The 14,929-nt window shown below is 37.3% G+C and overlaps 1 protein-coding gene across 2 annotated transcripts in view; it reads right to left on the bottom strand.

Moving 5' to 3' along the window:
• TPK1 (thiamin pyrophosphokinase 1) overlaps positions 1 to 14,929 on the bottom strand; it is a 329,713-nt gene that overhangs the window by 95,210 nt on the left and 219,574 nt on the right. For both annotated transcript variants that reach the window (XM_024758048.1, XM_024758049.1), the window contains one exon: positions 11,805 to 11,916. In XM_024758048.1, the coding sequence (XP_024613816.1) occupies positions 11,805 to 11,916 (112 nt within the window). The remainder of the gene's footprint in view (positions 1 to 11,804; positions 11,917 to 14,929) is intronic.

Here is a 14,929-nt window from a genome sequence, read left to right as displayed (position 1 = left end):
GTGTTCTATGACCCCAGACTGATCAAATCCATGTATATAATAAGAAAACCCACACTTGTACCATATTGTAGTGCAAGTATATGTGTGCGGCATTGGTGTTTGTGTGTGTGGAAGGGGCAGGAATAAAAGAGCAGATAAGTAGTCAATCAGTAGTCTGCTGGTGCATGCGTGCTCAGCAAATTAATGATACATATCTGATCGATTGTTAAGGACCCGTAGAGTCCTGAGACTCAAATAATATGGAACTAAGAAAGCAATACAAGAGTCAAATTTTCTGCCTTTTGTTTTTCACCATCTTAATCACATATCAGATTGCTGCCTGTTATTGGTAGAAACTATCAGTTTCTCATTAAAATGCAGCCTCAAAGGCTAAAAAAGAGAAGCAATCAAAAACGGAGAGAAAGAAGGAATATGTCTAATAAAAGCCCGATTACAAACTCACGGCTGACCAGATGCAAACCTTCTGACTTCCTTCACGGCTCCCAGGGATCAGAATATACACTGGACTAAACTTGACCACAATCCTTGGAGAACAGAAACCAGAGTGAATGGAAATTGTCTCTCTCACCCCTCTTTGTGGACACCAAATAAATCATGCTCACGCAATATTATGTGTCTATTTTGTCTTGAGTCTTTACCACATGTTATCTGAGGCCACGATGAATAACACTGAGATTCGGTTTCTCAAGGACATGTAAACAGTCTTCATACATTACTTTTCAGAGTAACTGTAAAGATTCAGTGATGTAATAACCGTATTCAATATGTATTATTCCAGGAAATTATTGAACTTATTGATTACAGACTTAAATGACAGCCTCAATAATGGCATCCCCAAAATGTCCACATTATAATCCTCAGAACCTGTAAATAGGTTACTTGCATGGCAGGAGGGATTTTTCAGATGTGATTAAATTAAAAAGCATGAGCTAGGATTCTCCTGGATTACCCAGGGTAGTCACAACGTCCTTAAAAGAGGGTGGCTCAGAGTCTGAGTCAGAGAAAGAGAGGTGACAATAGAAGCAGAGGTCAGAGAAAGAGAGATCTGATGATGCTACACTGATGGCCTTGACAATGAAGGAAGGAATGAGTCAAGAAATGTGGGCAGCCTCTGGAGGCTGAAATGGTAAGAAAAGGATTCTCCACCCTAGCCTCCAGGAGGACTGCAGCTCTGTCAATACCTGGATTTTAGTCTCATAAGACCCATTCGGGACTTCAACCTCCAGAACTGTAGATGATGAGCTTGTTTTAGGCCTCTAGTTTGTGGTAATTTGTTATAGCAGCAATTTGGAACTGATACAGCTGAAAACTTGTATCATGAAAATTTTAACAAATATGGTTATATTTTTCAATCTACCTATCAAACATCACACATTTTACACTTACTTACCTATCTTTATATATATTTGAATCTATTATCAAATATCAAAGTTTTCTACACTGCTAGTAGTGAAGGAGCCTAGGAGGAAAAAGCCCTGTGTTGGGATAGAGACATCTGTGTTCCAGGCTAGCGCTGGCCCTACAACACCATGTGATTTGTGGAAGTCACTTTTAGATCTTCATTATTTCATTTGAAAATCACAGGTCAAGACAAACGGTGATGTGCCTTTCAACATTCTGATACTATCAATATAATTATCCTAGATTCTAAGTCAAGGAAATAACATTCATAGAGTCCGGACTATACATCATAGAAATTGTCATTTGCTGGCACTTACTATCAAGGATACATTAAAAAATCAAGATGTGGTATCAACAATAAAGGTTTCTTTTTTAATATATTCCATTAATCAAGAATGTAATGCTCTGTTATTTCCATAACATAGTCGAAAATATAAGAAATCACTAAAAACAAAACTACCATATGATCCAGCAATCCCACTCCTGGGCATATATCTGAAGGAAATCATAATTCGAAAGGATACATGCACCCCAATGTTCATTGCAGCACTATTTACAATAGCCAGGACATGGAAGCAACCTAAACGTCCATCGACGGAGGAATGGATAAAGAAGATGTGGTACATATATATAATGGAATATTACTCAGCCATAAAAAAGAACTAAATAATACCATTTTCAGCGACATGGATGGACCTAGAGATTGTCATACCAAGTGAAGTCAGACAAAGACATATAATATGCTATCACTTATACGTGAAATCTAAAAAAATGGTACAAATGAACCTATTTACAAAACAGAAATTGAGTCACAGGTGTAGAAAACAAACTTATGGTTACTGAGGGGGAAGGTGGGGTAGGGATAAATTGGGAGATTGGGACTGACATATACACACTACTATATATAAAATAGATAGCTAATAAGAACCTACTGTATAGCACAGGGAATTCTACTCAATACTCTGTAATGACCTGTATGGGAACAGAATCTAAAAAAGAGTGGATATATGTATATGTATAACTGACTCACTTTGCTGTACAGCAGAAACTAATACAACATTATAAATCAACTATACTCCAATTAAAAAAAAAAACACTTAATACAGCCTAGAGCAATGAACTCAGTATGCACTGTTACACTTTAAATCTTACCAAATATTTGAAAATATTCAGGGCCCTACCAATAGAAATGTAAGGCTTCCTTGAGAAACCTTCGTGAAAATATTTATCTGTAATTACCATCCTAATTTATTTAGACATATATAAATAAATGTAATATTCTAGGTACAGATATTACGAAAAATAAATCTTTCACACATTTAAATTTACATAAATTTGTGAGGGAACTTATTATTCCTCAGGTTTGAAAGATCCTTAGAGAAAAGTTATTACTGGAGAAAAATCAATATTGGAATTTATAGCTAGCACTTTCTATTTATAAATAAAAATGACCTATGGAAACATTAATGACTTTTCTGAATTAATAATATAAAGCAGTGAAGATGCAAAGCCATTGATGGCTAATTAAACACAGAAGGGGGAAAGGCTGCTCCTTGTCTTTATCCAAGAGAAGGAGATAATTGCTTTTTAAAGGAACACTTAGAGATTATTCAATAGAATTTCCTGTAAATGAAACTGCTTCCCCAGCAGGCTGGGCTTGTTTAAATGTTCAGTGACCTAAACTTCCTCCTTAGAAGGGCCAGCCAGCCCCTGTTATGTATTCATTAGATACGAGCTGGCCCTACAGGTCTCATTCTCTCCTCCCTCCTGTCTCTAGCAGCAAGCAAACAAATAAAGGAGGGCAAAAGGCACAAGGCGCCACCTATCTTTGGGTCAGAACACACGTCAGGTGTCTCCCGCAACCAGAGTTTCCTCTATGCTATGTCCTCCCCAAATCTGCATCCTGTCTGCTAGACCTACTTCACTGGTGTTTCACTCTTGCTGCCTTGGTTGACTTCCCTGGAGGGTCCCTCCTGAATGCCTGGACTTTAAGAGCAGATGTCAGTACCACCCTGATTAGAAAACCAGTCAAAGACATCACAAGAAAAAAACTCTGCAAAACAATATATCTTAGGAACGTGGACGCAAAAATCCTCAAAAATATACTAGGGGCTTCCCTGGTGGTGCAGTGGTTGAGAGTCCGCCTGCCGATGCAGGGGACACAAGTTCATGCCCTGATCCAGGAGGATCCTGCATGCCGCGGAGCGGCTGGGCCCGTGAGCCACGGCCGCTGAGCCTGCGCTTCCGGAGCCCGTGCTCCACGGAGGGAGAGGCTGCAGCAGTGAGAGGCACGCGTACCGCAAAAAAAAAAAAAAAAAAAAAAAAACAAAAAAAACTAAGAAACTGAATCCAGCAACATAGAGAAAGAATTATACATCATGACCAAGTGGAACTTATCCGAGGGATTTAAGTTTGATTTAATATCGGAAATTCAATTAATGTAATATATTATTATATCAACAGGATTTTTTAAAAAAAATCACATGATCATCTCAATAGACCAAAAAAAAAAAAAGCAAAGTCCAAAACCCTTCCATGGTAAAACCACTCAACAAACTAGGAATAGAATAGAATTTCCTCAATCTGATCAAGGACATCTGTGAAAAACCAACAGCTAACATCATAGTTCATGGAAAAAACACTGGATGCTTTCTTTCTGTGATCAAGAACAGAACGATTTTATAATACGTGAATTATATTTCAATAACACTGCTTTAAAAATGTCATTTCCTTCCAGCTTAGTTTACTAGTACTGGAATCAACTTTTGCCTTCTAGAAGAGCGTATTGGTCTGATTTCTTTTGCTTAAAAGGTTCAGTCATGGCCATGATCCTTTATAGATACAGAGTGCACAGTTCAAGTACAGCCCTTTGTGAGACCTTTTCCGGGATACAAATATGGAAGTGACATCATTAGACCTCTGTCCCAGAGCTCCCTCTGACCTACTGCATACAACCGGAAGTGGTATTTTGCAATAACACTTTACAGTTTTTTTTTTAAAGACTGCAACAGCTTGTGATCCTTTAAATACCATAGGTGATTACAATTTTTTTTTAATTTTTAAAGGGTAAAATAATGACTCAAACAAATATAAAATGAACACATCAAAGATTTCAATTAAGTCATTAATTAATGAGAAAACTATTCTGATGTAAAACACTGGTTCAAAGGAGACTACAAAGGACAGACCTATTTAGACAACAAGGAGTGCTGAAATGGATTTGCTAATGGATGGAAAATTGGCCATTTATATAGGGTGATAATCCATGGAGTTTTCACAGAACAAAAGTTCAACTGACTTATAAGAACAGGAATCATATACAGTATGATCTACCCTTTATCAGTTAACTTCTAATTCCACAACATTGCAAAATAATCAAAGACGATGAAAAGCTAGGTATCCTATAGAATCATATAACCTTTCAAGGGCCTCTAGGCCAGGCCAAACAATCCACTGAAAGACACACAGGTATCTTTTTGCCCATTTCAGAGGCTTCTGCAATTTTTCACAACAGGTTTAAGAGTGGTATGTCTGTGCATATAGTTTGATTCGTAAATTTCTATTCTATTTGATCTACCATATTTTATCAGTTTTAACATATATTTTCCCCACATCTCTGCAATTATAATTAGTAGCATTTATTTCTCAGTGTACACAAAATAATAATGCATCTTACAACTGATGACATCTTGGCTACGATGGAATACACTCATTTCACCAAACTGTGAACTTGAGAAAATGGTCCTGGGGAGGGAAACTTTAGCTAACATCTTCCTTGGGGCAAAAAAAAATTAATTTTTTAAAAGCCATCCTTATTATCATCAACTTTGATCCTTGAAGCATGTGTTTTATGTAAAAATTGTAACAATCTCTTCAACTCAAAGAGGGTCACTGATTATCAAAAGAATGAAGACACAAAAGATATTGTCCTCGAATCAAAGAGGAAATGTTGACATCACAGTTTCAGAATGCTTTTTTTCAAGGGCTGGACTAGAAAAGCAATAACTAAAATAATAATAAAGACATTTAGAAACATGAAACATCTCACACATTCGTGGCGTGAGCTCACAAAGGTTATACCCTAAGTGTGTATAGCTATTGTTGAACCATGACAACTGACTAGAATCACCTTGTGAGGCATAATGGAGTGAGAATTAAGAGTTTCTCAGTGAAACTGCATTAATAACAACTGTAGTAGTAGTTGTTGTTGTTGTTTAATAGATGCTTGAACTGTTCCCTTGTTAGGCTGGCACTTAAAAATCCTCACAGTGGTGGATGGACCTACAGTCTGTCATACAGTGACTTACAGTGAAGTAAGTCAGAAAGAGAAAAACAAATACCATATGCTAACACATATATATGGAATCTGAAAAAACAAAAAAAAAATGGTTATGAAGAACCTAGGGGCAGGACGGGAATAAAGACGCACACCTACTAGAGAATGGACTTGAGGACACGGGGAGGGGGAAGGGTAAGCTGGGACGAAGTGAGAGAGTGGCATGGACTTATATATACTACCAAATGTAAAATAGATAGCTAGTGGGAAGCAGCTGCATAGCACAGGGAGATCAGCTCGGTGCTTTGTGACAACCTAGAGGGGTGGGATAGGAAGGGAGGGAGGGAGATGCAAGAGGGAGGGGATATGGGAATATATGTATATGTATAGCTGATTCACTTTGTTATACAGCAGAAACTAACACACTATTGTAAAGCAATTACACTCCAATAAAGATGTATAAATAAATAGACAGATAGGAAAAAAAAACTCACAGAGAACTCCTACAGAAAATCTTGGTACCTGTATACACTATTACAAAGCATTTCAATAGAGATGAAAAATCTTTTCAAACTGTTTTCTCAGAATTTTTTTTCTTTCAGAACTCTTTCACTTGGGCTAGATTTGAGTCTCTTTCAGTCAATGCTACAAAATTATTTCACTCTGTCATTTATATCTATACTTCTTTAAAAAAACACAAAAAAAGGAACAATGAAGAACAATGAATGCATAATTTCAAACTCAATTTGAGTGTTATAAAGCAGAGGCCTGGGCAAATGGAGGGCAACACCATTTAATATTTTTCTTAGGCAAAAGTGTAGAGAAGTTAAAAGTTCTGTCCCTCAGGATTTTTATTTTTCTTCCAAATTACTTTTAATTTCCTACCATTATTGTCCTCTTTCCTATCTCCTTTGCTTTCTTTCCCGTCTACAGTTAACTTTCTCTTGTATTTTTCTCTTTATCCCAAATTCATTTTAGTGATTTTTTTAAAACATCAACTTATTTTATATGGAAGGTCTTTCATTTACTAGTTAGAAACAGGAAAAATAGCATTGAAGACCTGAATTCAAATTTTGAGTGTATCAATCCCTTAATTATATGAATTTGGGCAAATCACTAACTAGGCCTTTGAACTACCATGCCCTTGTCTGAAAAATGGGGATATCTGAAAAATTTTCAGAATCAATGAACACCAATTATCAGAGCTAAGGAAAACCAACTAGAACAAGAGAGAAGTTACACTTAAACATACTGTAGTAAATCTGTAGAACATCAAAGAAAAACATAAGGTCTAAAGAGTTGATAGAGTTAAAGACAGATGATAAACAAATATGAATTAGTCTGATTGTGGATTCATCGACAGCAACAACAGAAATCCAGAAGAGTATGGCTGGAAGAAAGTTAAAAGAGTTTTTATTATATATGTGGCTAAAGTGTTCATCAAGATGGCAGACAGAAAAGGCATTTTTTTGAAAGAAGAGCAGACTCCTACTCATTCTTTCTTTCCTCACTGACAGGACCTTGGTTTTATTTGGGGTGACTATGTCCTTAGATTAAAAAATTTCATGTCCCAGACTTCTTTGCTGCTAGGGTGGTATTTGATAGTTCTAGCCACTGAGGCAAAAGATTAGATGCAGGAAGGATTTCTGGAAATGTTGGGAATCCCTGATGCCTTGTTTTCCTGCAATATGTGCTGTGCCCTACTTCCTCTCTTCTGTTTTTTCCCACCTGATGCCGAACGGGGAACATAGTGGCTGGAGTTGCAACAGAGACATCTTATGTTCTGAGGCAAAGGTTGAGGAAACCATAGAAACCTTGCCCTGTAACTACTTAACTCTATACTTTGTTACATGAAGGGGGAAAGGGGGGCAGTTTTTAAAGCTACTATTTCAGTTACTCATAACTGAACACAATCCTATTTGTTACAGATGAAGAAGAAAGAAAACTTGATTACTAACAAAAATGTGGCTCTATAGAAAACCCAAGTCACTTTTTTAGAAACAATGAAAGTATTCAGAAATATATTAATATAATATACTGAAGTCACTTGTATGTGTATATAGCACCAATGAACTCAGAAAATATCATTTTTATTTATTTTTTGGCCGCACCACGCAGAATGTTATTAGTTCCCCGACCAGGGATTGAACCCATGCCCCCTGAATTGGAAGCACAGAGTCTTAACCACTGGACCAGCAGGGAAGTCCTGTAATTTTTAAAGGTGTAGTTACAATGGCAGCACAAAATACAAGGTTTCTACAGACAACTCTTATGTAAGAAGTACAGAATCTTTTAGACCAATTTTTTTAATTATCAAAAGCAATTAAAAAGTTCTAATTAAATGGAGAGATACAATATGTTTATGGATGGGAAGACTCAGTTTCATGCAGGAATTCTCTTCCCCAATTGTTCTGGTCTCCCCAAAATAATCTGTAAATTAAATGTAATCCCAATAAAAATTACGATTAAATTGTATGTGTGACACTTGTCACGCTAATGCTAAAGTTTACAAAGAAGAGAAAAAAGCCAGGAATAGCCATGAAAATTTCGAAGAACAAGGTTGGTAGACTCAACACATTTCAATATTTATTATAAAGCTATGTTAATTAAGGCAGTATGGTATCAGTACAGGAAGAAGAATGTAAGTCAAAGGAAGAGACTAGAGATCAAAGAAACATACCCATGAATATGAAAACTTATGGTATATCACAAATCACTGGAAAAAGGATGATAAATGATGCTAGGGCAGTTGGTTATCAGTAAGGAAAAAAAAATTAGATCCCTAACTCATATCATACACAAAAATCAATTTCAGGTGAAAGGAGAAATCTAAAAAAAAATCCCCCTCAAAACTAAACTGTGAGAACATCTTTACAACCACAGGGGATAGAAAGACGATTTACGACACAGAAATTACAAATCTGAAAGAAAAAGACTGATAAATTTGACTACCTTTAACTTAATAACCTCTCTGTGTACAAAAATGGCATAAACAAATGGCAAAGGCAATGTATAGCCAGGAGGAAGATCATTAGGGTCTGAAGAGCTTCTAAGAATTAGTAAGAAAGAAACAAACAGTCCAAGGGCTAAAAGGGCAGAAGAAAGTAGCAATTCACAGAAGAGGAAACCCACATGGCTAATAACTACAAAAAGATGCTTTCCCTCACCAGCAATCAGAGACCACAATGAAATATCATTGACACTCAGCAGACTGGCAAAAATGATTAAATCTGACAATACCGAGAACAGGGTAAGGACGTGAAGCGTGGGAACGCCTGTGTACTCCTGAGCCGAGTGTACACTGGCATTTCCACTCTCAGAGCTATATGGCAGGTCTAGTAAAGATGAGCATGCCATTGCCTATGATGCAGCTCTTTTAGTCCCATGTGTACACAGCCTAGGGAAACTCTAGTGCCAGACACACACCACAGACTGTTCACAGTATACTGCTATGAATTAAAGTATTATAATAGAGGTAGTTTCAACAAAATTAGTAAAGATACACTTCTGGATGGTGGTACCGCCACAGGCACTTGTTTTAAACACAGACCATGATGGGAGATACCACAAATTGAAACAGATGAATCAGACTACTTTCTGATTCATATCAGAAAGTGGCATCATATTTTAGTGTGGGTGCAGACAGGGAGAATACCAGCCTCCAGACCACCTGAGGAAGATTTTGATGCATTTCCTTATGAGGACTTGCTTATTCTCCTTGACCCAGGATGTGAGCAACTCCTAAGTTACTATATCTCCTTTCTCCTCCTCTGGGTCCAGCCCTGTCCAGCCACTTTGTAGGGGTGACAGACAAACTGACATCGAGCTCTGCTTTCATAATGACACTGAGTAAAGCAGGACCCTCTCTGTGAAAAAGATCTATCCACGTCTCTCCAAGCCAACATGGTGTCATTTCACAGTTATTTTTATGGCTTTTTAATGAGGCAATATTACCTATCAGAAGACCCCATTCATTAGCACTTTTACCACATACCACTGATGAAACACTTGCGTCTCAACTCTGTTGCTTTTCATACCCTGTGAAGTTCCTATTTCTTATTTTCACAGAGTTGTAGAGAAAAAAGTATCTACTTCAAAAGTTGAAGCAATCTGTAAATATATAGGTAAGTAATAGTGTAGAGCATTTCGGCAGGACTGAAACATTATCACAGACAAGAAGATTAAAAGCTCCATCATGCCCAAGGCCCCTTCCTGGACTAAATGTTATTATTCAGATACTGTATGATATCACTTATATGTAGAATTAAAAAATACAACCAACTAGTCAATATAACAAAAAAGAAGCAGATTCGCAGATATAGAGAGCAAACTAGTGGTTACGGGTGGAGGGTGGGCAATATAGGGGGAGGGGAGTGGGAGGTGCAAACTACTGGGTGTACGATCGGGATGTACTACACAACATGGGGAATATAGCTAGTGTTTTGTAATAACTGTAAATGGATATAACCTTTAAAAATTGTATAAAACATTTTTATAAGTTTCAATTAGAAAAAAAAAAAAGAATTAGGATGTGCATTTTGGTGTGGAAGGCAGGGGTTCTGAGGATGTTCTAACGAGCACAGAAGAATCTCTTGTATCCTCCAACTCTTGCCTGTTCCTGTAAGATAAAGGAAGCTATACGGTCAACCCTCCTGTTCACTTTGCACAGTGCCCAGCGTGTCTTGGCATTGGCCCTGGAAAGTGAGGTCACTACCAGATCCGGAAGGAAACTCAACATTGTCTAGACTGGGTCCTTGGAAAGACTGGGAGCTCCAGACAGTAAAACAACCGTTTTAGGCTGGAAATGTTTTCAAATAAAGCTTCTGATGGGAGCTCATGTCAGTTTCAGCTAACCGCTTCAAAGCCTGTCACACAGATTTCTATGCACTGGAGGAGATCTGTTCTCACCGTCCTTTCAAATTCTGATGAGATTGCCAGACATTTGCTTCAAAATATCTCTAGTTCTTTTCCTAATTGTTTCAGCAATGGCTCATAAAAAGGCCTTTTAAAATATCTTTTAATCTTCAATGTATTTATTTCTTGAAATATTTCCTTGTAGGAACCTCAAAGTTTTACATGTTATAGAGGAATGACATGGTTCCATATTTTACTTTTTACAACCTTAGAGGTATTGGTCAATCATGAAATAATCCCTTTGACATTAGTCAAAGCCCTCTGATTAAATTACTGTTATTCTTAGAGACTAGGGATGATTCATTTCATAATGCCTGATGGTTTCTTTTGGAATTTATTTCATGAACAGATCCACCTCATTTTTTGTTCTTTTCAAACCAGACAGTTTTAGTATGACTAGTACCGACGTACAGTACTGAATACAGTTCATAAGTACTGAAGAACACTTTAACATTTAGTAAGAACAGTTAATCTTATAAAATCTCAGGTGTTTGATTATAAAAATAACTCTATTTTAGTAAGAATAGCTACTTCTCTGGAAAAGTAAAGTAGGTTTCAGGCGTACGGAATCGCGAAGAAGGCTGGGCAAAGAGTGCTTAAATACGACACTGGAAGTATGATCCATAAAAGAAAAAATCAGACTTCATCAAATTTAAATTAGATTAACTTCATACACTTAGTTAATTAAATTTCAGAAAATAAAAAGATATGCCAAAGACTCTGAGAAAATATTTTCAAATCATACATCTGATATAGGACTTTTATCCAGAATACATAAGGGAATCTTACAACTCAACATAAAAAAAAGAGATAACCCAATTAAAATATATGCAAAAGATCTAAATAGACATTACTCCAAAGAAAATATACGAGTGGCCCATAAGCACATGAAAATACATTCAACATCATTAGTCATCAGGAAAAAGCAGGTAAAAACCACAACGAGATAACACTTCATACTCACTAGGATGGGAATAATAATACTAACGACGACAAGTGTTGGTGAGGATATGGAGAGACCGGAACCTCCACACATCACTGGTAGGAATATAAAATTGGTACAGCTGCTTTGGAAAATAGTCTGACAGTTCCTTGAAAGGTTAAACATAGAGTTCCCATATGACCTAGCAATGCCACTTCTAATTATTTATCAAGAGAAATTTTTAAAAAAAGAAAGAAAGAAAACCTCCCTTTGTGCAAGGGTTTTACTTACTGACGTTCCACTTTAGGCCTGTTGTCGTAACCTGATTGCATGGCTGTCCAACAGGAATGAGGCCACACCAATCACCTTCCATTCCGGTATCGACATGCAATTTGTGCTTTCCCTGAGGTAGAGAAGGAAGGCTCATTAAGATGGGGAAGGGAAAGGAAGGCCCATTAATGCTCACTGAAGACCTGGCCATACGCACCAGGTACCATCCTAGGAACTTCACATGGTTTATCACACTTAATCCTAACAACATACTTATGTAGTACGTACTGAATTATCCTAGGAACTTTCACCTGACTTAATCCTAGCAACAGTTTTACAAGGTAGTTTATTGTTAATTATTACCTTTATATATCAGAAAATTGAAGTTTGCAGAGATTAAATGTGTCCAGGACCACACAGGTAGCAAGGGGCAGAATCAGAATTCCTACCTATACCTGCCACTTCCAAGATTCCACGTGCTAAAGATATAGCACTAAGTGATACAGAATTCTAGGCTCTTAATCAAACACTTGCTTGAGTGTAAATACAACATTGCTTCCTCAGTAAAATCTCTGCTTTTTATCTGAGAACTGGGCTTCTAACGTTGAGAATTCAGTGTAAACCCTACTAATGGTTAGCCTCTTTCCTATACCCACAGCTGCTCTAGGAGATGCTCAGCGGGGCGTACCTCTACCAGGAAATAGAGTATCTGCCCTGAGAAATGAGTATGCTTCTTCTATTCTGATTATGAAAACTGATATAATCTGTTTTCAATTTTTCAGTTTATAAGAAGGTTAAAGTTAAATGTAATGCTCAATCAAGGCCACAAGCTTTGCTTTTAAATAAAATACTTGGAAATGCCTCTCCTACAAAGTAATGCTTTTCCATTCCTACCCTATTCATTATCCTCAGGGTATACAGTCTTTGTAGAAAGATACCTCAAGTTCTTACGGGAAAATGTCAAGACATGCATGCATTCAATAATAGAGTAAAAAAGGTATTTTTCATAATTCAAATAACTCTGAAGGAATAAGCTCCAAAAGATATTCTTCATTTTAATAAAATATTGCTTTAAAGTGTATTTAATATATGACATATTACCAAACTAAGGTATCTAGGTCTCCTTGTACAGTCATTTTACTTTTATTGCAACTATGCCTTTTGTGCTGTATATTGTAAGTTTCTGAGAACTTACTCTACTGTATCCAGGTCTCAACATGCAAGCAGGATTTGTCTTTTGTCAAAAGACATTTACTGCCTGTACAATTCATATACATATATTTCCATTTGAACATTCAATCAGAGGGCACAAATTCAATTAGAAGGGCTTAAATGCATTCAAACACAAGGAAGTTTTTTTTTTTTTTTTTTGGCGGTATACGGGTCTCTCACTGTTGTGGCCTCTCCCGTTGCGGAGCACAGGCTCCGGACGCGCAGGCTCAGCGGCCATGGCTCATGGGCCCAGCCACTCCGCGGCATGTGGGATCTTCCTGGACCGGGGCATGAACCCGTGTCCCCTGCATCTGCAGGCGGACTCTCAACCACTGTGCCACCAGGGAAGCCCACAAGGAAGATTTTTAAAGAAAATTTAAAATACATTTGAACTTGGTGTCCATCATTGGAAGAAAGGTAGGCAACACTTGTAGATATACACCAAGCAATGGATTAGATGCACACAGAGAAATGTGGATGGATAGAAAACATAGTACACATAGTAGGAAACAGAATCGTGATAAATGACAGAACCTATCTATGTAAATTAAAATAAATGCAAACACAATAAGGCACTTTTTCTACTAACAAAATTAAAAATGTATATTCATATATACACACACACTAACATGTTTGCGTAATGGGAAATGATATAGGGACAAAAGGGAAGCAATGGATCAATCAACCAATGAGGATTCTTGCCTGGACCAGAGATGGTAATGTGCTATGAACTAACGGGTACTACTGACCCAACATTGAAATCTCATAAAAATAAAATAACAAATACATACTTTAGATATGAAGTGATACAAGATTTAGAAATTCTTAGACTCTTCTGAAGGAAAAAAAGAGAAAATATTCTAATAATTCAGTAATTATTAGTAATTACTAATTACTAAAAACAGTAATTCAAGAAAGGAATAATTGGGAGACAGCCATGGGAAAAACTCAGGAGCGAAATAAAAACTTATCTCATTCTTGAATAATGATCTTTGGTGTTTTTCTTTTAGTGTAATTTAGAGCAAAGGCATATAAACCATATTATAATAATGTAGAAATTTTCTACATATTTCAGTGTAAAAGTAATGCTATAATTGTCAGAAGGCACAAGTAAGGAAAAGAGTAGAAGAAAGTGCAGTGGTCTTTATTTTCTCATCATTTTACATCATATGGGAATCAGGAAATAGAGCCTAAAGTTGCAGATTTTTTTTTAAGGGGGATTTAAAAATTGCTCCTGTCCTGAGTTATGGGTAATGTGGGTAACATGCCTAAGCGCCAGCAGCGGGACTGAGGAATGGGATCTGAAACAGCTCTGTTCTTCATCCTGCCCTATACTCATTCAGGAACTTCCAAGCCAGTGTTACAGACAAGTTATTCACCCAACTGTATACAATGATGCTTGTGTGGGAACCGAAGGATGAACAAGCGCCAACTCACGACGGGAGGGCAAAGAGGCTCGCAGGCCAAGGGCGCACCGCAGAAGCCACAAGGAGGATCACTTGAGGCATCGGGGTGGGGTGGGGGATGGGTGGAGCACGGGAGATTTTTAGGGCAGGAGAGCTGTTCTATGTGACACCGTGATGGTGAATACGTGACATGATGCATCTGTCAAAACCACAGATGTACCACACACCAGGAGTGAACTCTAATGTAAATTAGGGACTTTCCTTAATAATGTGTCAATATTGGTTCACTGTTCGTAACAAAGGTACCACACTAATGCAAGATAATAGGGGAAACTGCTAGCAGGAGAGGGGGTATATGGGAACCCTCCATGTCATCTGCTAAATTTTCAGTAAATGTAAAACTGCTCTAAGCATAAAGAGTATTGTTATTTTTTAAAAGTCTCTCAATGACCTTTCACTTTCTCATCCCTTCAGTGGGACTAACAGCAATGTGCTGGTGCGTTTAACACCTAGGCCAGCAGATGAGCG

The sequence above is a fragment of the Neophocaena asiaeorientalis genome, unplaced genomic scaffold (genome assembly GCF_003031525.2).
Source record: "Neophocaena asiaeorientalis asiaeorientalis breed wild unplaced genomic scaffold, Neophocaena_asiaeorientalis_V1.1 scaffold206, whole genome shotgun sequence".
In the NCBI taxonomy this organism is placed as follows: Eukaryota; Metazoa; Chordata; class Mammalia; order Artiodactyla; family Phocoenidae; genus Neophocaena; species Neophocaena asiaeorientalis.
The sequence above is the reverse complement of the archived record's forward strand: the minus strand, read 5'-3'. Positions and strand labels throughout refer to the sequence as shown.